The 24450-nt window shown below is 47.5% G+C and overlaps 1 protein-coding gene across 2 annotated transcripts in view; it reads right to left on the bottom strand.

Annotated features, from left to right (window-relative positions):
- PDS5B (PDS5 cohesin associated factor B) overlaps nt 1–24450 on the bottom strand; it is a 772752-nt gene that overhangs the window by 153379 nt on the left and 594923 nt on the right. For both annotated transcript variants that reach the window (XM_078657163.1, XM_078657161.1), the window contains exon 28: nt 8539–8658. In XM_078657163.1, the coding sequence (XP_078513289.1) occupies nt 8539–8658 (120 nt within the window). The remainder of the gene's footprint in view (nt 1–8538; nt 8659–24450) is intronic.

Raw genomic sequence — 24450 nt, 5'->3', positions numbered from 1 at the left:
TTAACTGTCATACATGTAATCGGATCTGGAGTATGTGTCATGTTAACTTGAATGTCTGGAGTCTGTGTTGTAAGCTTGGCTGTGCGATCTGCTAGATCATTACCTTGGGAAATAATATCAGTGACTTTCGTATGTGCTTTGCATTTCATGATAGCAATGGATGTCGGTAAATGTATGGCATCTAACAGAGCTTGAATAAGGAGACCATGCTGAATCTTGGTTCCATGAGAAGTCATGAAACCTCTCTCCTGCCAGAGCACTCCAAAGTCGTGTACGACTCCAAATGCGTAGCGTGAATCTGTGTAAATATTAACTTTCAGGTTCTTGGCGTGTATGCAGGCTTGTGTCAGAGCAACTAGCTCTGCTGCTTGAGCAGACAGAGTGTCAATACGGTGTGCTTTAATAACGTCAGTGTCAGTAGTCACTGCATACGCGGCGACTAGTTCTCCTGTACTAGTTCTCATACATGAACCATCCACATAAAGTGTCAGGTCAGGGTCTGGTAACGGAATATCTGTCAGATCTTGTCTTGGCTTTGTCGTAATGTTAACTACTTCCACACAGTCATGTGTGGCAGAATTTGAATTAACTGATGGTAACAGTGTAGCAGGGTTCAGGACGTTGCAGCGTCTGATTTCTATGTGTGGCTGGAACAGTGTCAATTCATAACCTGTTAGACGTGCAATTGTCAAGTGCTGAGTCTGTGTTCGGTTTAAAAGAACCTCCACGGAGTGTGGAACTTGTACTGTCAGGGAGTGTCCTAACACTATGGAATCACTTTGTCTGATAGCTAGTGCTGTGGCTGCAACTGATTTGAGGCACGCAGGCAACGCCTGGGCGACTGGATCTAATGTGCTCGAAAAATAAGCACAGGGCTTGTTTTGTCCTGCTTGATCTTGTGTGAGAACAGATAATGCTGTACCTTCACGTTCTGTGACGAAAAGTGTAAAAGGCTTACTGTAGTTCGGTGTAGCTAGAACTGGAGCTTGGCATAAAGCTTTCTTTAACTCATTGAAACTAAGTGTATGTTCAGATGTCCAAGGGAGAACAGTCGATGCGGCTGCCTCCTGTGTCGTTAACTGTATCAGTGGTTTGGCTAGAAATGCATACTGAGGAATCCATTGTCTACAATAAGAAGTAAGGCCGATAAAGGCACGTACCTCCTTCTGGGTCTTGGGCTGAGGAAGACTCGCTATTAACTGGATACGGTCTGGTGTCAACTGCCTACCCCTCTTGGACAGTAAGTGTCCTAAGTAGACCACTTGCTGGACACAGAATTGAAGCTTCGAAGGGGACACCTTGTGCCCCATCTCGGCTAGGAAATACAGAACCGTTAGTGACGCTCGCTCGCAGTCACGTTCGGAACGGGCTGTGATCAGTAGATCATCGACATACTGGAGCAGGGCAGTGTCAGTTGGCATGTGAATGTTGTCTAGTTGTCTCTTGAGTGCTTGACTGTAAATACTAGGACTTTCTGTGAAACCTTGAGGAGCGCGTGTGAACATATAGCTCCTTCCATTTAAACAGAATCCGAAAAGAAACTGGCTGTCTGGATGAATTGGAACACTAAAAAATGCATTCTTGAGGTCGATTACTGTAAAGAACGTGGCTTCGGAATCAATGGCTGTCAATAGGGAAGAGATGTCTGGGACAACTGGGTACTGCGGAATAATACATTTATTAAGTTCTCGTAGGTCGATCACCAATCGATATACTGGGGGTGCATTTGGATCAGTACGTTTCATGACTGGAATGATCGGAGAATTACATACATTGGAGTCAGTTTCTACAACTACTCCTTGAGCGATGAGCTCGTCTATAATTTTGGATAAGGCTGCTACAGCCTCAGGTGGCAATCTGTACTGTCTGATTCGTGGTAACACTACACCTGGTTTCAGGGTCACACGATGGGGTGTGATTTGCATGTACCCTACATCAGTTGGACCTTGCGCCCATAAATGCTGCGGAACATTAGACAATCTGGGATCAAAATCACGTAAAACATAGTGACCCTTAAAGTCACGTAGGAACAGACGTATTCCCTCTGGGGAACAACATATAACTGCACCTAACTCTTTCAGTGTTTTAATGCCTAATAGATTTTCTGGACATGACTTAGTAAGTAACAGATCAGTAGTACGGGACAATGGACCTACTTCTAGAGTAACTGGCTTTGAAATCTCATTTACGATAGGTTTTCCTGAAAATCCAAGGGAAACATTTCTTGAGCCTGAGAGCGGAGCCCCTGGAACTTTGGCGTGACTAATTGTGGTCCTACTTGCCCCTGTATCAATCAAAAACTTTCTGTCTTTCCCTAATACTTGACTGTGAACATAGGGACCTTCTTGATCTACAGGTATCTCGATGAGAGGCAAGCCTACCTCCCTCTCTAGGCTGTTTCATGAATACTGCTGGTACTCTGGATACTCAGACTGTGCATACTGGTACATCTGCTGTGTGACATGCTGGGTTGCAGCAATAGGCTGCGGTACTGTAACTGTCTGTTGTGCATTCTGTGGCTGAGGAATCTGTGAAACTTGCTCTTGTCTAGGCGGACGTGGTCTTTCTTTTGTTTTACCGGTAGCTATGTTGTGTTTCAGATCTGCACACTCGTTTATAAAATGACCTGGCTGTTTACAATAGTTGCAGTTCCCTTTAACGGGAGCTGCAGGATGACTGGCTTGATTCGGACCCCTCTTCTGACTGTCTTGAGGAACGGATTGTGCAACTAATACTTTCATTTTCGTGTCTTTCATACGTTTTCTCTCGTGTTCTTGCTCTTCCCTGATTCTATTCTGGTGGTACTGGAGCATCTGGAGCATCTGGGACGGGGTATTAGCTTGCCAGGTACTTTCGACTTTCAAAACTCGATTTTTAACTTGTGGACTTGAATTCTCGACTAATTTAGTAACAAAGAGATAAGGGTATGACTCGCTACTTGTCTTGAGGCCACTGTTGATACTAAAACATTTTTCAAATCTAGAATAAAAATCACTAATATCCTCATCTTGCTTCTATTTACAGGCTGAGATTGCATCCCAGTCTTCTTTTCTAGTGGTCAATAATCTGGGTAGAACTTGTATTAATAATTCTGGTAATTCTTTACATTTCTCTCCTAGACCGGTACCTGGTACTCGTGCCTTGTCTTCAGCTTCTAGAACTGCCCAATCGATCTTTTTCTCTCCTACCTCCCATTCTTTTTCCTTTAGCTTTTCATACACCCCTGCGGGCAACAGGACCTTTAACATTTTAATGATATCTGGGTAAGTGTATTCTCCCATACGGAGCATGTCTTTTAATTCTCTATGGAACCCTGCTGGATCTTTGTCATGACAGGGAATTAATTTCTTCATTTCGAGGAGTTCCATCTTTGTAATCGGGGTGTAAACAAACACTCGTTGCATTTCACCGTCCTCTGTCTTAACTGGATGCACTTCTCGTAACGGATTCTGTCTTTCCATGTAAAATGGTTTACTTTCTGGGGGTGAGACATGAACAAAATGCGGATTCAGAAACGTTCTATATTTGTGGCGCTGTTCTAGAATGACACTAATTAAGTCGGTACCTAGACCTCTCCATCTATACTGGAGTAACTCGTTCAGGACATCATGTAACGGGCCTGGATCAGAATGTTGACCCTCATACAGAGTAATGAGGTGCTGGATCATATACATACCCACCAGTCGCTGCTCGGCTGGGGGCAGTTTCAGAAACATTTGTGCCACTATTTCGTCTGGAAAAGTGGTAGAATCAGTAATCCATCGGACTGCTGATCGGGCTAGTTCTTGTTCATGCATGGTACTTAACTCACTGTAACCGATTCGTGATTTCAGAATGTGATCGGTAGCTTGGAATACTTGTTCTAGGGAACCTTGTTCTGGTGCTGAATGATGGAAAATTGGCTTGTGTTCTAGGCGTAAATGGCGATCTGGAAATCTAGATTTTCCTACATACGCTATCCTGGCGGTATTCTCGTCGTCTTCCTCTTCAGGATCAGAGTTACTTTCTTTCTCGCTTACTTGTGCTGCTTTACGTTGTTCGTGTATCTTTATTATTTCTCTACGGATTTTCTTGTACATACTCTCCATGGCACTAATGGTATTGTGCTTACCCTCGGCTATATTATCACTCCACTTTGTCAGGGTTTTCATTTCGGCCTGATCTTTAGACGGGTTATCTTGTTCTCTTATTAGACAGTTAATTAAAAACTTTAATATCATACGCTGGATCTCAGCTTTCCTTTGAGACATGGCATCACTAATACTTTCTGGATCATCCCCTGTACGGATGAAACGATATATTCTGTCTAGATCTTCTTTCATATTGGGTAGGGTGACTAGATACTCGGTCACCCTCCTTACGCGTACTGAATATAAAACCATATTATTCTCGCCTGGGACTGGGTCATAGGCACATTCGCCAAGGGCTTGCCTGATTTCTGCGACAGACTTATTACTCTTGGGAGTACGCTGTGATGCTTGAGCATGTAATTCGAGTGCTGATAAACGCTTGCGTGGCGGCGGGGTTTGAGGAGGACCTCCTCCTGCGGCCCCTAGACTAGAATCGTCGACTGATATTCTTCGTGGCGGAGCGGGAAATTGAAATGCTGGCTGGACCGGGGGTACCGTAGCAGGTACTGCATGGGGTGCCCCGGTGTCTGGAGAAGCAGGATGTGCCTGATTTACTGGGACTGGCGGAGCGCGAACAGGATTTGCATATTCAGGGACTGTGTCGTCCAGATAGGACGAAATAAAAATATCAGCTGCGGTCGGTTTGTGACGTAGCTTGGTCGGAACTAATGGTGGCGGGAAATTACTGGATGCCTCTGGGGTCGCTTTTGGCAAGCCCTCGGCAAGAAGAGGGTACATACCCTTAATAAGGGCATTCCTCTGTCTGTCTCTCTGTTCAGTTTTGACTTGTTCACCTATCTCGATTAATTCTTTTTCTTGGGCTCGTTCTAAGGATTCTCTACTTAATTCTGACTTTCTGATTTCTTTTTCGGTTCTTTTATGAGCTTCTTTGCGCCATAACTCGATGGCATCTTTCTGTGACTGTCTGGCTTTCTTTTTCCATAATGCCTCTTCTACTCGCATGATGCACTCAGCATCCCATGTACCCGATACGGGCCATCTATACTTTTCTTCTAACTGTTTGGTATACTCTACCCATAAATCTAGATACAATATGGCGCTTATGCCATGTTTCTGATACATAAAGTGACCTGGACTGTCCCTCGGCGGGACGGGAACTGCTGCTTCCAGCAGACCCTTTCTAGTTTTTAACTGACGTAACTTGGAAAATATGGGCATGACTGAACTGTAATCTAGACACAATACAATACACAATGAACACGATACTTATTCCCCATTCATACCACGACATTAAAATACATGAAAAACATTTAAAATAACAGTTCGAACAGAATACTACCTGGAAATATTGAGAACAGAACACATAAATTTTCTCGAGAACAGAAACTGACTAGAACAGAAACTAGATGCACTGCTGAAACAGTACGAAACTTACCGGTCTCGTAAAGAGACACGTCAGGACCCGCATCCACCGACGTGGACACTTCGTTTGTGGGACTGTGTACCACCAACCCACAGACCAGAGTCAATTAAATTGACCCTGTCTAGATACCACCCCAGTAACGGTACTCACCGGGCAGCAAGAACGGAAGGCCTCAGACTGGACTGGACTGCTACGACGACGGACGACGAACTTCGGACTTCAGTTACGGGTGGACCTCCGGATACCTCGGACCTTGGACTCTTGGCTTGGGCTCTGGTCGGGACTCGCCGCGTTCCTCCACCGTCTCGTCTGGATGCTGGACCGCCTCCTCCGTCTCCTCCGTGGGCCTGAGGGATACTTGAGCAGAAATATCTGCCACTGCGCAGAAGAGTTCCGTCACGACTGCAGAGGGTCAGGGGGTCGGCGTGGCTTCACCGACGCGTGGGGAAAGGGCAAGTCCCTATTCGGGCGCCATTATGTGGTAAATAAATAAATAATACCCTATTTTTGAGTGCATGAATGAATAACAGATAGCTCAATAAAATAAGAGTCAAGATTCGAGGTAGTGGGAGTTTTGCAGGTTTATTACAGCATAAGGACAGGATCAGGACAACCTGCACAGGAATAGGATGGCAGCGCTGCCGGGGGCAGGATCTGGACAAGGGAAGGAATAACTTTTAATAACAAAACATGAGCATATATACATAACGCAAACACATAGCATTACATTGCAATAGGCGTAACAGTGGGTGGAGCAGTAGGTGTGACGCGTAGCAGTCGCGAAAGATAAGGGTGAGAAGAAGGTGTAACAGGGCGTATACATAGACATGTGATGCAAACGTAACAGAATATGTCATGAATGGGGCGGAAACCATGAAGGGGGCTACCTGAGGAGCCGGGACCTCTAACCTAGTGGTGCGCGCAAACTGGCAATGACGTATTACTAGGAGAAGCTGGGGGCTATGAACTCTGTGCTAGGAGCAGAGACTGAAGTCTGGAGGGTCGGAGCGACATGTACCTAAACCCTATCTAGTATCTGATGTTTAGGGAACATGTTGATATAAACTAGAAGTCAAGAGGGGAAAGGCTAACAGACTCTAAGACTGGAGCATGCATTATTCTACATGTAGTGCGTGTTGAAGAATATTAAATGACCATTAAATGCAGTATTTCTCTAACATGGAGCCCTGAAGGCTAGACAATGACGGAAACTATTGATGCGATTCAGTAGCTTTAGGAATGCAGGGAAGAAGGGCTGAACTGATAACTGGAATCATAACATACTCTTGGCAGACTCAGAGGCAGAGCCAGGCTGGACCGGGCACTGCGAGGCAGGAAGTAAGTGAAGGGTCGAGGATACAGGTGGGGGTTGTATCGCTCCTCAGCGAGGCTTCAGGAGACAGGAGCTGAATCTAGTGTCCAGGCCCTTTTGAGGCCTAGAAACGGGGACTTTATAATAGAATAACGTGCACACTGAGAAACGTGGCAACGTAGCTTTACATAGGCCTGATATTCGTAGTATTCACGAGGACTGGAAACTGGCATACTAGAGGTGGACACAACTGTAATTGCGTCATTAATCGGACATGGGGAGTACATCTGCATATTTAATCATGCACACAACATATGATGGACGACACGTAGGGACACAGAACATGGCAAAATTTACTTTTCCACATTGACCCTCAGCTTCTTGAATATTTCAAGAAACCGGGTTACCTCTGCTCTTAGCAAAGACAAACTCAGTTATCTTAAAGTTGATTTTGATGCTTCTGTTTTTGGATCTTAAGAAGCAGGCTCTTTGGAAAATCCTCTTTAAATAAAAGAGAAAGACTATATATATCCCCAACCATTCCTTACACAACCAAGAACGCTCACTCCTGACAATTCCAATGTACAAACTTGAATCTAGAGGCAGAAGAACCTTTGCTGTAGCATATCACATGCCTTGGATTTCTCTACCCTTAATGCTTACAGTCTAACCCTCCATCCCCAGCTCTGAAAACCTACCCCTTCTATACCCTCAAAAGACTGGCACCTAGATGACTCATTGAGGTGGAGAACCCCTTATAAGTGGCATTATTCACTCAAAAACTACAAACCTTGGGGTGTGGTTTGATCAGAAAGTTTAGTTCGAAAATAAAATCAGGAAAGTAGTTGGTAAGTGCTTTGGGACTCTCAAAGTCCTAAGGAAACTCCTTGACCATTACCTACAGTGGCCAGAAAAACGATTGTTCATGCTCTGGTTACATCTCAAATAGATTATGACAAGATTTTATATTTAGGAGCACCTACAGGAAGTCTAATTAAACTCCAACGCATTCAAAATACAGCTGCGCATCTGGTTCTCATCCTCCCGAGAAGAACTTCTGCCTCTAAGGCCCTGTCAACCCTTCACTGACTGCCCAGGGAGAAGAGGATCATTATAAGGCCATGTGCTATTGACACAGAATTTGGTGGATTAAGAGTCCTAGTTACCTTCGGTCTAGGATTATTTCCTGTACTCCTACACAGAATCTTAGACTCACCTGGTCAAGGTACCAAGAATTCAAAGAGCCAGGTCGGGAGCTCGATCATTTAGTTACCTTGCTGGTAAAAAAACACTCCTCTGAATCGGAGATCTGAAACCGTGGAACGGACCTTTCGTAAATAACTAAAAACCTGGCTGTTTACACGTTAACTCAGGTTTTATTTGTCTATTAGTCTGTTCCTTTTTAGTCTAGGTTTCGGCCCTGTAATTTGTCTTTTCGTCTCGTCAGATGTTCAGATTTTTAGCACAGGCGCTTTACAAATGGCAAAAATATAAAACAAATAATTTTCCCAAATAAAAAGGACAAACAAAGCAAAATGTAGTAAAAAACTTGGCATAGGGCTACCAATAGAGAAAGCTCTGAGGATTTAAGTATGTTGTATTTAGAAGGATCACACAACGTGCCAGGAAGGCATTCTGGCATAGCAATACTTCTATATAAAATAGTAATTTGAAGGTAGACTGATTTTCAATCATCAAATACTGCGTCCTACCTTATCTGGCTGAGTGAAAAACCGGGCTGGAAGTACCGGATCTTTTGGCGATTCCAAACTATACGTTGTGCTTTTGGCTATGATTATATTCATTGCTACATCACAAACTGTGTAAAGTTTCTGTGAATTAAAGAGCATATAGATTAGTACATACATTAAACCATGTGTTTCAAGAAGCCAGCATAACATATAACGTGTATTTCTAAAGCGTACGTTCACCCGTGGGCATCTTAGCGCTGAAAAAAAAGATTTTTATTGTTAACCAACTCAATGTTGCACAAGTTACTACTTGTGTAACGATATATCTGTAAGAGACATTAGTTAGTGATTGATTCCTTACCTTAGAATATCCCCAGGCGTCAGACTGGATCCGGAAATTTTTCGCGTAGCAGTACACTTGCGCGTCGGTAGGCGTCGTCTGTGGCTCCGCGTCCGTCGTCGGCGTTGTGGGCGTCGTCAGAGTACTTAGACGCCGCCTCCACGTGCTGACATCAGTTCTTAGACACAGCTTTTCCGCGCCAGAAGCGCTGAGCCATGTTAAAAACCAACACTGGTGCCATTGAAACTAGGGCCCTGAAAGGGGGTAACCCTAACCCTAGATATCGGTTCGCAGAACGGGGAGGATGGGTGGGTCGGTAAGGAATCTATCACTAACTAATGTCTCTTACAGATATATCGTTACACAAGTAGTAACTTGTGCATCTGAAAGAGACACGTTAGTGATAGATTCCTTACCTTAGAATAGATACCCCAGCAATACCAACCCCGGTGGTGGTCTGCGAACCAATAATCACACCAGAAAGTCCTGGAGGACAGAACGGCCAAAGAAGCCATCCCTCCGGACTTGGCGGTCGAGGAAGTAGTGTCTTGCAAACGTGTGCAGCGAGGCCCACGTAGCTGCCTGACAGATGTCTTGTAAGGGCACTCCCCGGCCCAGGGCAGTTGTAGTCGTCGTGGCTCGGGTGGAATGAGCCCGCAATCCAACAGGGGGCTCCTTTTTAGCTAAGGAGTAACATGCCTGGATACACAAGTTGATCCACCGGGAGATGGTCCTCTTGTGCACCGCTTTCCCCTTCTTAGCGCCCACGTAACCAACAAAGAGTTGGTCATCCACCCAGAACTGGCGTGTGCGATCCAAATAGAATTAGAGCGCACGTTTTGGGTCCAGACGGTGGAGCCGCTCTTTCTCTTTAGAGGGATGCGGTGGCGGGAAGAAGGTTGGCAAGGTGATAGACTGCCCGATGTGGAAGGCTGTGACAACCTTGGGCAGGAAAGATGGCTTAGTACGCAACACAACCTTGTCCGGATGGACAGAAAGGAAAGGAGGAATACAAGAAAGGGCCTGGAGCTCACTCACTCTCCTGGCAGAGGTGATGGCAACCAGGAAAGCAGTCTTCAAAGTAAGAAGGCGGAGAGGACAGTTGTGAAGTGGCTCAAAGGGAGCGCACATCAGAAACGTAAGAACAAGGTTCAAGTCCCACTGAGGCATCACAAACGGAACAGGAGGGAACGTGTGTGTGATGCCCTTAAGAAAACGATTTACAATAGGGGAACAAAGAAGGTTGATCAGGCAGCCTTAGAAAGGCGGAAAGGGCAGAAAGGTAGCCCTTGATAGTGCCCAGAGCAGAGCCCTGCTGGGCAAGAGAAAGATGGAAGAGAAGAACCTCAGAGAGAGGGGCAGCAAGAGGATCCACAGCCTTTGCTGTGCACCATGCCACAAATCTGTTCCACCTGCAGGCGTATACCGACTTTGTGGAGGGACGCCTGGCTGCCAGAATGACGTTACAGACTTCAGGAGGCAAGTCAAATGGCCTCAACTGTCGCCGAGCAATCTCCAAGCATGGAGGTGGAGACTGGACAGGTTCGGGTGGAGGACGGTCCCCTGCTGCTGCGACAGAAGGTCCTCCCGAAGAGGCAGACGAACCGGGGGATCGACTGACATACTGAGTAGCTCTGGATACCAGTACCTTCGTGCCCAGTCCGGAGCCACAAGGATGACTTGTGCCCGGTCGTGCTTGATCTTCTTCAGCACTCTGGGCAGAAGTGGTAGAGGTGGAAAGGCGTACAATAGACCGCAACTCCACTCGCGACGAAAAGCGTCTCCGAACGAGTGCCGCCTTGGAAATTCCAACGCGCAGAACTGAAGACATTGCGCGTTTTCTTCTGTGGCGAATAGATCTAACCAAGGCTCTCCCCATCGCTGAAAGAGGCCTTGCGCCACGTCCGAGTTCAGACGCCATTCGTGATCCATCATGCACCGACGGCTGAGCTCGTCCGCCCTAGCGTTCAGAGAACCTGCCAGGTGTTGAGCCACCAGGGTCACGCCCTGGCGTTCCAGCCACTGCCAGAGGCGCAGAGCCTCCCGGCAAAGGGTCCATGACCCCACCCCGCCCGGTTTGTTGCAGTACCACATGGCTGTGGTGTTGTCCGTGAACACCTGCACTACACTCCCCCAGACAGAGGGGAGGAATGCTTTTAGTGCTAGACGAATCGCCCGCAACTCCAAAAGGTTGATGTGGAGCCGGGCCTCCGCCAGAGACCAGAGGCCTCTGATCTCCGCCTCTCCCATGTGGCCTCCCCAGCCCTGGAGGGACGCATCCGTCACAACTACGTGCTCCGGTTGGGGCAGGGAGAGGGATCTGCCGCTGACCCAATCGCGGTCCGCGAGCCACCACTGCAGTTGTCTCGCAGTGCCCTCCGAGATCAGGACGTGGTCGGACAGGTTGCCCTGATGCTGGGCCCACTGAAACTTCAGGTCCCACTGCAGAGCCCGCATCCGCCACCTGGCGTGATGCACCAGTAGGATGCAGGAGGCCATCAGCCCCAGAAGCCGCAGCATCAACCTGACCGAGACCCGGGATAAAGGCTGAAAGAGTGGAATCAGAGCCTGAATATCCCGGACCCGCTTTTCGGGAGGATAAACCCGAAACTGCGCTGAGTCTAGAACTGCTCCGATGAAGAGGAGCTTCTGAGAGGGGCACAGGTGTGACTTCGGCACATTGAGGGAGAACCCCAGCTGGTGCAGGACGTCTGCCGTTGTCTGGAGGTGGCTGACGACTGTTTGGGGCGAGCCCGCCTTCAACAACCAGTCGTCGAGGTAGGGGAAGACTGAAACCCCTAACCTGCGCAGATGAGCTGCGACCACCGCCATCACCTTTGTGAACACCCGTGGGGCGCTGGTAAGGCCGAAGGGGAGCACGGTATACTGAAAGTGCTTGTGGCTAACCGTGAACCGCAGGTAGCGCCGGTGGGCCGGCAGGACGGGGATGTGGAAATAAGCGTCCTGCAAGTCCAACACTACCATCCAGTCTCCTGGGTCCAGGGCAGCTAAGACCTGAGCCAGTGTCAGCATTTTGAATTTCTCCTTCCGGAGGAAGCCGTTGATGTTCCTTAGGTCCAAGATAGGGCGTAGGCCCCCTTTGCCCTTCTTGGGTACCAGAAAGTAGTGGAAGTAGCAACCACACCCTACTTCTGGCCCAGGAACGCGCTCGATGGCCCCCTTGGCCAAGAGGGCCGTAACTTCCTCCTGCAGAAGTGTCAAGTGGTCCCCCGACACACGGTGGTTCTGCGGTGGCATGGCTGGAGGGGTCGCCTCGAAGGGGAGGGAGTAGCCACTTCGGACGATTTGCAGCACCCACCTGTCCGACGTGACAGTGCGCCAGTGGAGGAGGTGATGGCGAACCCTGCCCCCCACTGGCGTCACATGGGCCTGATAGCACGGAACAGGAGGGTTTTGAGGCGGATGCTGCGGGGGAAGGTGTGGACTGACCTCGCCGTTGTCCCCGACCGCCGCCACAGCGGTTTCCACGGTCGCCACCGCGTTGGGTATTACCCTGCGTAGCGTGGCTGGCAGCACGTGTGGGTACACCCCTTCCGTGGCCACGAAAGGAGTGAAAGGCAGCCGATTGCTGGCGCGGGGCCGAGAGGCCCAAGGACTTGGCCGTAGCCTTGGAGTCCTTAAAGCGCTCAAGCGCATGGTCTGCCTTGTCGCCAAAAAGATGACGGCCATCAAACGGCATGTCCATGAGTGTATTCTGGACATCAGCCGAGAAGTTGGCGGACCTCAACCAGGCGTGGCGACGAATCGCCACCGTCGTTGCCATCGCTTTGCCAGAGAGTCAGTGGTATCCAGTCCACACCGGATCGAATAACGTGCCGCATCTCGGCCTTCCACAAGGGCTTGGCCGAGTTTAGACCGTACCTCCAACTGGCATTCTGGCAGCACGTCCGCGACCTTGTCCTACAGAGAGTGGGTGTAACGGCCCAAGAGGCACGCGGTGTTGGAAGACCGCAGTCCCAGACTCAGGGAGGAGAATACCTTCTTGCCGTATTGCTCGTACCTCTTGGATTCCCTACCAGGAGATCGGTGATGAGGAGTATTGGGAGGGGTCTGAGGACCCTCTGACACGTGAGTGTCATTCCCAGGAGGACTGGACAGGTGACCTTGGGGATGCCAGTGGTCTGGACACTTCGCCGGACACTGGCTTTGTCTCACCTCCTACCGTGGCTACGGAGGAGGGGCCAACCTATAGTGTGGTGTTGATGAGGGCGGCCAGGGCCTTGAGCTCCCCATCGCGGCCGTGAGGACTAACCTCCTCACTGAGGTCCTTAAGCTGCAGTCATGCTCAGCCGAGCCTCTGCTGCCGTTTAACGAGGCCTTGACCGACGTTCTTTTGGGCACTTGGTCCAAGCCCGCTACAGGTTCGCCTGTAGATAGGAACGTGGCCAGACGCCACCACCCAGCCCCGGGCGACCCTTGTTTCCTGTCCACCCACCCCAACCCTGAGAACCTGGTGATCCAGGCCTCAAATTCCCAGACCGCATTCCCGTCGGCACCGCCTGACACTCAGGGTTAGTAAATGATGGGGCCGGTTCATGGAAAGTAAACTCTCCGAAAGGCGTCTGAAGCGGCGCCGCTCCGGCGCCGGAACCGGGTCGAGGGAGGCATCGGGGACGGCGCCGCCCGAGGCCTGCCCCGGGGGTGACACCTGAGGGGTCGGCGCCGGGGAGGTCGTCAAGTCCGCCGGTGGCGACCCGGACCCGGAACCGGATCCAGCGGGGTCCTGCGGCGCCGGGCCCGAAGGCGCCGGTGGCGTCGGAGCTGAAGCACCCGACGGCGTCGGGACCGAAGCCCCCGACCCGCTAGGCCCCCCAGACGGGTCTGCTGGGCCCGAAGGCGCCGCGGATCCCGTCGGAAGAGAGAGGGACCTCATGGCCATGAGGAACCGCTCGATCTCCTCCGGCGCCGCGTTAGGCCCAGGGACCGGAGGGTATGAGGCCGGACGCGGCGCCTGCGACTCCGACGGAGCCGCGTGGGCGGTGTCACCAGAACCCCCGGCCGCGTCGCGCGAGCGTCGGGGGGGGGGAGTCGGAAGAGCGATGACGTCTCTTTGACTTCTTGTGCTTACCTGACGACTTCGACCCGGAGGAGTGATGTCGACTCCCGGAGCTCCGATGGCTCCTCTCCCGCGACCGGTCCCTCGACCTCCGTCCGGACCGGGACCGTTCTCGGCGCGGGGCCGACTGCCAGAGTTCGAGCCGCTTACGGGACTGCTCCTGCCTAGCCTTCGAAGTCAGGGCCCGACAGTCGGAGCAGGTCTTGTCGTCGTGATCGACGCCGAGGCAGTGGAGACACCGACGGTGAGGGTCGGAGACACCGACGGTGAGGGTCGGTGACCGACATTAGTCGGTCGAAATCCTCACAGGGCTTGAAACCTGGCATCCCTACCGGCACCGTTCGGAGTCGAAGACTTCGAAAAAGGATGATCAAAAGATCAAAAAAGTTTAGTCAAAAAGTGACTAAGGTATCACTTTTTCCGGATCTGTGCTGCTGGCGCGGAAAAAAAAAAAAGAACTGACGTCAGCACGCGGAGGCGGCGTCTAAGTACTCCGACGACGTCATCACGGCGCCCACGACGGACACGGAGCCGCAGACGACGCCTACCGACACGCAAGGGTACTGCTACACGAAAAAATTCCGGATCCAGTCTGACGCCTGGGGATATTCTAAGGTAAGGAATCCATCACTAACGTGTCTCTTTCAGATACTCATTTTATCAATCACAGATGGATGAAGGGCTGAGTGGATCTGCCAGGATTTGAACCGGTGACCATTAGGTCAAACACAGGCCCCCACAGTGGACGCATTAGTCCACTGAGCCACCAACCCAGCAACATATGCTACAAGTTTCACCTTTTGGAACAACATACAAATATCTCCTCGAAAGCAGGTGCATAGAATCAATAAATGGTCATATTTGCACTTTGTCACTGAAAATGGTAGCCTACAAAAACTTACATTTTTTGAAGTTTATGATCAACCCATGAGACACCAACTTGATAACAAGCAATGTTGGATGTACATGAATTTGTTGCTCAATCATGATGCATAATAGTGATGAATTGAAAGTGTTTCTGTAGCAAAACACAGCCACAAAATTCCATCCTAAGATATTCACCAATTCAGTCTGACCTTACAAAAATACACCAACGTTCATCATACAACATTTCTAATGTAAAAACTACAGGTGGAAAACACCATGTATAAGACAGAACAGCAGCAAATGGGAGGGTAGCATTGGTAAAAGGGCAGATATAAGAAGAATAAGCACTAAATTAACTACACACACAAACTTTGGATGGGAATGTCTTGCTCCATCCTAAACACAGACAAAAGCTTGCCAAGAAAGGTGAATGCAAGGCAGTGTAACAAAATAGATTCAAGAGAGCAAGATATACCTTGGAAAAGCTAAGAATGCCACCCTGATTAAACATTCAGGGATTAAGGTTAAAAAAAGCAACGTAGCGTCCATTGTGTGGCTGCCTACCAATTATCCAGATGTTAAAATGCTTATAAAAAGTTACAGAACTTTAGCAACAATTAGTTTAGTGGATACTATATCTACTACCAGACACCTTGAATATGCTGCAGGCACTAAACTGGATATGGACGCATTCCATAGTGCTCCTCTGCCTGTAGGTTGTGGTGACTGTGAGAAGCTGGGTTTCTGTTGCAATAACCCCGACCCCCCCCCCCCCCACACTGTTTGCCAGACTACTGATGCACTTTTGACTTGATGTGCCCTGGGTCCCTGCCAATCAGGTTCCCAGGGCCTGTGTCCTTTCCCCAAAACGAACCCAAACCCGACTGGCATTTCTGGCCACAGGTCAGCCCCTGGTAAATGGTACCACATGTACCCAGGGCACTGTGTCTGACCAGGGAAAACCTCGAAGGGCAGCAGCACTTATAGTGCCACCCTTAGAGGCCCTGTACCATTCCACACACACACTGCCTTCGCAGGCTGCGTGTCTTGGTGCAGAACAAAGTGAAGAGTAGACATGGCACACATCCCTGTGTACCATGCCTACAACCCACTGCCCTGGCACAGATCAGTCACTCCTCTAGCTGGGTGCACTATACCAGTGGTGAGGGTACGGGTGCATGAGCCCTGTACCCCTACAGTGTCTAAGTCCATTCATAGATATTGTAAGTGCAATGCTGCCATTAAGAGTATAAGTGCTGGGAGTTTGTCATTACGAATTCCACAGCACCATAGTGGCTACACTGAAAACTGATAGGTTTAGTATCAATCTTCTCAGCACATTAAACCCACACAGATGCCAGTGTGGGATTTAAGAAAAATGCACACAGAGAGCATCTTAGAGATACCCCCTGAAAAACGACCTACCACTAGTGTCCAAGCTGAGTGGCTGCTTTCATCCGACACCACCAGACATGTTTCTGGACCCGTGTCAAGAGCCTGTTGCCCTTAGGGACCTGAAACAATGCACATCCTGGGACGAGGTGCCAGGCCTGCTCCCTAGGATGGGCAGGATTCACTAAGGGGAAGCTTCAAAGGCTTGCCACATTAGTGAGCTTCCCCAGGAGCTTGCTGCTTTCAGCAACTGGTCCCCACTGGTTCTGACCCCCACTTTGGGCGGAAGTACCGGCGGGAAAACAAGTGAGGAAGAGAGGTGTGCCCATCTCTGCCAACTCCACCCCTCAGGTGGGGGAGTGAGGTAAAGCACAACTCTTGCAGATGGGGGGACCCAGCAATCCAGGGAAAGGCTTATGCCCCCCTCCCAATGGAGATTGGCATAATAGGGGGTGTACCCACCCTAGGGAAGGGACCCACTGGTCCCAACCTTTTACCTACCAGTAATGACCCTAAATCTAGTATTTAGGGGCAACCCTGAGCCTTGCTTCCTCAGACCAGAAGAAACTACAAGAAAAGAATAAGACGGACCAAACAGCCGTGCCGAAGTCCACTGACTTGGCCTCACCCGGTGTGTCCTGCAGCCAGCAACCTTGAAAATCCCTGAGGACCTGCCTGCCTTCAGCCACAAAGACTGTCTTCCGTGAACACCGGATTTGTTCATCTCCAACATTGGGCCCCAGCCAGATACCACAAATCCGCACCACTCTGCATCCGCCGGCCACGGCCCGAGCTCGAGTGGGAAAACACCACGAGAAGGTCTAGCCAGTGATCCTGACCCATGATCCGGCGACCCCTGACCTGCCTCAAACTTCCAGCTGACGCCTGCAGCCTAAACCCAGAAATCCCCCCAACCGCGCCCAGGAGCTGGTAAGAAGATCTAACCCTAAAAGGCACCCCTTCACCCGACGCCCCACGGCCTTGGAAGGTTCAACTGACGGTGCCTAACCAACCCTCAAGATCCCAACTTACCTCTCAAAGTTGTGGTAGCACCCAGAAGACCTTCAAACCCAAGCCTGCAGTGCCTTAGCCAACCTGAGGTTCCCAATTGCAAACAACAGGGCGCCCGATGTCGAAACAGCACTCTGCACCCGGCCGCCCTAGTGCTGCTGAGGGTGCACCTTTGGTGCTACTTTGTTTCCCCACTTGCCCTGAGCTAAAGTCTAGGACCTTTGCTCCCACAACCAAGTGGCCTGCTTGTCAGCAGCCACCAACCGGAGGCCCTGTATCCCCCATGGGATAACATTGGGCCTCAGCGCTTTGCACCCAGCAGCCCTAGTGCCGCTGAGGGTTAACAAGAGTGCATCCCTGACCCTGTGGGACCCCCCCCCCCCCCGAGTCTACCCCCAGAACCGCAACTCCCACTACCGCATACTTACCCTAAAACTGATAACACTATTTTCTTCCATAGGATAACATGGACTGTTTTTCTTGGAAACGTTTGTGTGGAGTTTGAAAACCTAAAGAAATTCTTTAAAATTGCACTAACAGAAACGATTTTACTTACCTCTATATGGGAAATGTCCCAGTGTAGTATCCAGGTATACCACAATGTGTAAGAAAAGTAATCTCAAAAGTAACTTACCTGTAACTTTACTGAAAACTCTATACAAAGTATATGTACTGTATTTACAAAGCACTACAGTTATCAGAAACAATACTGTAAGTCAAAACAAAGTGCATTTACAATTACAATACTAACTGTATTACAACTGTATATTTACTGCAATGTATTTATCACTTCCCTGTGCCAGGCTTGCTTGGTTCTAGAAAATAAAATAACTAAAAGAATATTTTTATACAAAAACAATTGGTCTGAAGTTCAGTCTTTGAGTGTGTGAATTCATTTGCTGATTGAGTCTGTACAACAAATGCTTAACACTGTCCTCTGATAAAGCCTTACTGCTCGACCACACTACCACAAATAGAGAGTGAGGTTCTATCTAACTTTACCACTGCCTACCTCTGGGGTTCCACTGGACTCTTGCACACTGTACCTCACTTTGGTATCTATACTAATATAATAAAGAGAGAGACCAAGCCTTTGAGGTGGGTAATCTCAGGAACCACAGCACCAATCACAACACCCAATACAGCGTTGGAAAGGGCAGATGCAGCAGAAGGACATAGGCTATGCAGACGCCCACCATATACATTTAAAAGGTAAAAGAACTGTGCCAGCAAAGTAGTCCCTTGTGGGCGTGTCTGCGTTGTGCTGTGGGCGTGTGGTACGTTCCGCCCTTCATGCTATGTCTCATATTGTGTGCTAATCCCACCCTGCTCCCTATAAATACCCCTGTACCTGAAAACCCAAACCTAACCCTAAACATACCACTGTACCACAAAACCACCCTGAACCCTAAAATACCCCTGTACCCCAACACCCAAACCTAGCCCTGAACCCTTAAAATACCCATGTACCCCAAAACCCAACCCTACCCCTGAACCCTAAAAATACCCCTGTACCCCAAACCTAGCCCTGAACTCTAAAAATAACCCTGTACCCCAAAACCCAAACCTACCCCTGAACCCTAAAATACCCCTGTACCCCAAACCTAGCCATGAACCCTAAAAATACCCCTGTATCCCAAAACCCATACCTATCCCTAAACCCTAAAACTACCCCTGTACCCCATAACCCAAAACTATATCTGAACCCTTCAAATACCCAAACATCCTAAAACATACCTCAGTACCCCAAAACATATACCCCTATACCCATACTTACCTTATCCAAACATAAAAAAAAACCAAGCTTTTACCATTCATGCATTTACAACGAATTTCGTTGTAAACGTATGCGTGGTAAAAGCATATAAAATGTAATGCCGTGCGTTATAATGGCATTGCGGAGTCTTGGTACTTTCGTAATGAAAGTATGCGGAGTGATGGTATGCAGAAAGAAAGTTGCGGAATAATGGGTGTTTACCCTCCCCCGGTAAGTACATTGGCGGCACGGCGGCCCACATCTCCAGCAACATACTCATATTTTTTCACCATCCATTTGAAAAATGCACAGGTCTCTCTCATTGATGGCCAGCACCGACATACACTTTTAGACACACCTCCCGCCACAAGTTCTGGAATTGCGAACTTTAGAGCTGGGGAGCTACGTTCGAATCTCGGCATCAGCTCAACATCCTGTGATTCCAGGCAAATTGCTTTGTCTTCCCGTGCCTACCACAAATGAATGTGTTCTTCTGTAATGTAAATTGTGCTCATGCCATGTTGTCGAGTTTGCGCTATATAATATTGCAAGGAAAAATAAAGTAGGGAAACCCGAGTTCACACACTACTGAATGCGCACTCTTAAGTGCACCAGCTTCTTCCTCAACACAGGCGTCCAAAGAACTCTGCGACAACTTCTTTAATGACAAGATTACGAAGATAGAACTCTCACTGGACACCAACAATACCCTCCCCACAAAGAGCAGCACGTCCGGGGCATAGGATATCGCCCCTTGTCCCCCTATCAAATCCTGGCTAAGCTTCCGCCCTATTCAGGAAACTGAGATGATCAATTTTATTTCCATATCCAAACCCTCATCTCATGTCCTAGACCCCATTCCCCCCCAGCTGACCAAAAAGCTAAGGCGCTCCCTAGCACCGCTCTGGTGCACGATCATAAACAGCTCCATGAAAATTTAAGTCGTTCCAGAATGCCTTAAAGTGGGACAAGTCACGCCTTTGCTGAAAAAACCCGGCCTTGACATAAAGGATTTGAATAACTTTAGACCTGTCTCTAACCTTCCTCTGTCCAAAATCCTAGAAAGATGCGTACTCCAACAACTAACCCAACACTTGGACAACATTAACCTCCTTGACTTCCATCAGTCTGGCTTCAGAAAAGGCTGTAGCACTGAAACCGCAATCCTCAACATCATCGATGATATCCACAAATCACTAGACTCTGACCAATGCTGCCTCCTCACTCTCCTAAACCTATCGGCAGCATTCGACACGGTAGACCACTCTCCAAGAACGAGCCGGTCTTGGTGAGGTGGTCCTCCTATGGTTCTATTCCTTCCTATTTTTGAAAAGGAGAGAGGTGGCTCGCACTGTCCCAGGGGACTGAGCCTAGTCTAAGGAAAGCAAAGAAAGGTTCCCCTGGACTTTAGTAAATAGGAATACACATCCAATTCTAATATACACTCTCAGTTGGCTGTACTTCACACATCCACTCTTTCTTAAAAACACAATTTGCTCCCCCTCGTGACATCAATCTATATCCAAACTGGAAAGTAGTGCTAATGCATATTTATTTTTATTTCTTTTAAAAAGTCAATATGAACATACATTCAACTGTATCAAATGCAAAGTATAAAAAATATTGGTTACTGCACAGTTTATACATAGAGGACACTAGTCCATTAAAAACATAACAAAAAGCATCTTTTATAAAAAACAATTCTTGCACAAATTATAAACAATTCATAAAAACACAATATAAGACCCTAAGGCTACCAACAACCCAATTGGGACGTTCAGTTGTAGTAAAAATATTGATCCAAAGCTGATATATATATTGTAAGGTAGTTTCGGCAAATCATTTTTCTTTTTTTGTCCTGAAAAAATCCTCAAGTGGTGGATTCTTTACAAATGCTTCGACGCGTTTGGGTCGTGTTTCTACTTATTGCCCAACCACCTTCCTCAGGACTAGCATAAATGGGTACAGGGTCTATTATTCCAATATTGCCAATAATTAGTCTAAATAAGAGAAAACACATGTCAAACTTCTCTTCATAAATTATACATATCAGAACAGTACATTTTCCTACATTGCCTAAGTGCATACTGGTGCATTCACCTTCCCATTTTAACATTTCATTATCTCAGTTGTTTGTCTCATTTTTTCTCTCACTCCCATATCGTAACCTCAAATCTATACTTTTAATTTAGCACTAAATTCCATTGTGGGGGTCACAGGTTTTTAAAAAAATGTATACCTCCCCTTAGAAGTCCTCCCTTTTTGAACCCTCGTCCTCCCCATGCATATTTCCCCACTGAGTCCTTCCACGCTCTTTCACTCACAAGCACTCTCATGTTGTATATTTATTCACCTAACCGTGGGGTAGACTAGTTTCTGGTCATACGTTCATTTCATATGTTCTTGTCTGATATGAGGAGTTCTCTCACTGAACGGAGCTGGGATAATGTAAAGATTAAGAAAACCTAATTAGTTTTTTGTGGCAGTGTTGTTAGTTCTTCCACAGCCCACGATAATGTTCTAGCTACCTTACCTATCGTGTAAGAGATGCTTATTCCTCTTGCCTTCTTATATGTGGCGTCTTCCACAAGGGATAAAATGCATAATTCCCTGTAAGATGATATATAGAGGGCTTTTAATATTCAGTTGGACACCTCTCTCTAATTTTGTATATTGGAGGAAATATACAGTAAGGCTTACCTGGATCACAATCTGTTTGAAATTAATTTCCTTTGGTTTCTTCCTTTTATGATTTTTATATATTTGTTTGTTTATTTAGGGTCCATCAGGCTCCCACAGCTTCTGTTGCGTTCTCTTGTGGGTTATACACCTAGGTTCCGAACTGTTGATTCACAGTGGAATCTGTTTGGATCATAAAAAGATGGACTATTTAATCCCTTATCCTAGCGCTCCTCTACTTTTTCTACTTCATATATTGCGCGGAGGCTCTATGTTATTAAAACCGACGGCCACTGCTCTATTTTACTTGAGGCAGAGGCTCCCCTCAAATTTACTACAATTCACTGGATTATTTTCCCAGAGGTCCACCCCTCGTATGTTATTCTCTCTCCTGCCCGTTTTTCTGTGTGGCCGGTTTCGTACTAAACGTGCTCACTTTGAGGTGGGGCCATATATTATCTTATGCATCTTATCATTGGGGTGTGTCCCAGGGTTTTTGTTGTAAAAAAGACCCATTCTCGCACCCCCTATGTGCTATCAGTAAAAGTCTTAGCGCGTAGGACTGGACCGTGTTCAACTACCTTTTGAGATCGGGCATGTTTCTTTTAAATCCCGGTCTTAAAATATCTGCCTACAGCTTACAATTAAAACGTGCCCAAGAGTTATTAAAGATCCCCTTATTTCGCCGCCTGAATATTATAAAGCAGGGGTCTCTGCGTATACAAGCTGGCCGCACCTGGTCTCCCTTTCTACAGCCCCGCTTAACTGCCGCACGACTGGATATTCGGCGTATTCTGTATAAACAGACGCCATTCTAGTGCTCCTTCTTTTGAAGGACCGTTCGCGTCTGAACAACGTATGACGTCATACCGTTCCTATGCGTACTACGCATGTCTGGCGGCCATATTGGGGGTATTTTGATACTTGTGACCAATGAGATATTGTATCCTACGCAAAAGGGTTTCAGTTTAGTGACATTACCGATTACATTCAAGTCGTATTAATTACCCGCGTTGTTTATAGTCAAGCTTATATTATTTATTGAGCTGTTGCCCTATTTAAGTATCTATACCCAGCCACTGTTAACCGCTGTTTTTTATTTATCAGTCAACATTTTCTTGGGGTGCACTTCTCCTTGTGTGTTGTCTGTTATAATTTAAAAATATATATTCCAATTAACTTGTTTATTATGGGCGAAATGTTTGTATGATGTCTTGCTATATTACAGACATTGTTCACATCGGATCGCCCCTAGTATTGGTACATAGTACTGACGCTAGGTATTCCCTTTGTCTGCTTGTGCATATTGGGTTCCATGATTTTAAAATTGTGGTAAAGCATACCCTCACAGTCCCAAAGTATACAGCAAGAGTCTCTATATTGCCCTACATCATTCTAGGTTGTAATAATCTTCTCCCAGTCCTCTCTGCTGTTCAGTCCATTTTTATTGTATCAAACCTTACCATATGCCACTGTTCCTGCTGTTTCCTTTGTTGTACACTATTTCCTAATCTACGTTGTTGTTTCATTTTCTCTAAAATCACCCATCTCATTTCATTAGCTATATGTCCCCTTTCACTCCAATGGTTGACTAGAGGTGCATTTTCTTTGCTAGTGTTTATGGCAGATCTGTGTTCACAGATCCTTTGTCTTAATTCTCTGCCCGTTTCTCCTACATATCCTTGATCACAAGGAGAAAGGATAAGATATAATGGACTAGTGTCCTCTATGTATAAACTGTGCAGTAACCAATATTTTTTATACTTTGCATTTGATACAATTGAATGTATGTTCATATTGACTTTTTTAAAGAAATAAAAATAAATATGTATTAGCACTACTTTCCAGTTTGGATATAGATTGATGTCACAAGGGGGAGCAAATTGTGTTTTTAAGAAAGAGTGGATGTGTGAAGTACAGCCAACTGAGAGTGTATATTAGAATTGGATGTGTATTCCTATTTACTACTAAAGTCCAGGGGAACCTTTCTTTGCTGTTCTCTATTCCTTCCTACACAACTGCACTAAAACAAAATCGAAATCAAAAACTTTGCTTCCGACCTTCACCCAGTCAACAAGGGAGTCCCTCAAGGCTCAGTGCTCTCCAAGCAACTCATCAAAATCTACATGGAAACTCTTGCCAAACTATTCAAAAAAGCCAACATCTTTATGCGGACGATACCCAGATCTGCTTGGAAACCGCCTCCATCAGAGACATTAAAAAACTCAATGATGTACTAAGAGATGTTCAACACTGGCCGTCATGTAACCACCTTAAACTAAACCCCGACAAAACCAAAACACTCCTCATCTCCAACAAAGAGGATAATCCCCAAATTGCTGAATGGCAAAAAGCCATTGATGCGCTCAACTGGAACCTCACCCTGGCCGACTGTCAAATCACTACGCATCACGCTAGACCCGAAACTGGACATGACCATACACATCAAGAACTCAGCTAAGAGCGCTTTCCAGGCCACCCAAGCATTGGTGTTGTCAAGACTGGACTCAGGAATAGCAAAATCACATCTGGTTCCCCTCAAAACAACTCTCAACGCAGCAGCCAGAATGGTCACCGGAATCAAGAAATTCGATCATATTTCTCCTGCACTCAGAGAACTTAATTGGCTCCCAGTCGAAATGCGGGTTAGCTTCAGAACAGCCTGCCTCACACACAAAGCCCTGCACACCGGCAAACCCGAATATTTGGCGGCCAAACTCAAAAAAGCCGGCTAGGCCACGAATCTCAGAAGCTCATACTCCCTCCTACTCATCCCGCTGAAAACTCGAAAACAAAAAACTGCGGCACGAT

This window comes from Lissotriton helveticus, chromosome 8 (assembly GCF_964261635.1).
Source record: "Lissotriton helveticus chromosome 8, aLisHel1.1, whole genome shotgun sequence".
Lineage (NCBI taxonomy): Eukaryota > Metazoa > Chordata > Amphibia > Caudata > Salamandridae > Lissotriton > Lissotriton helveticus.
Note: the sequence above shows the minus strand (reverse complement) of the source record. Positions and strands in the feature narration are given on the sequence as shown.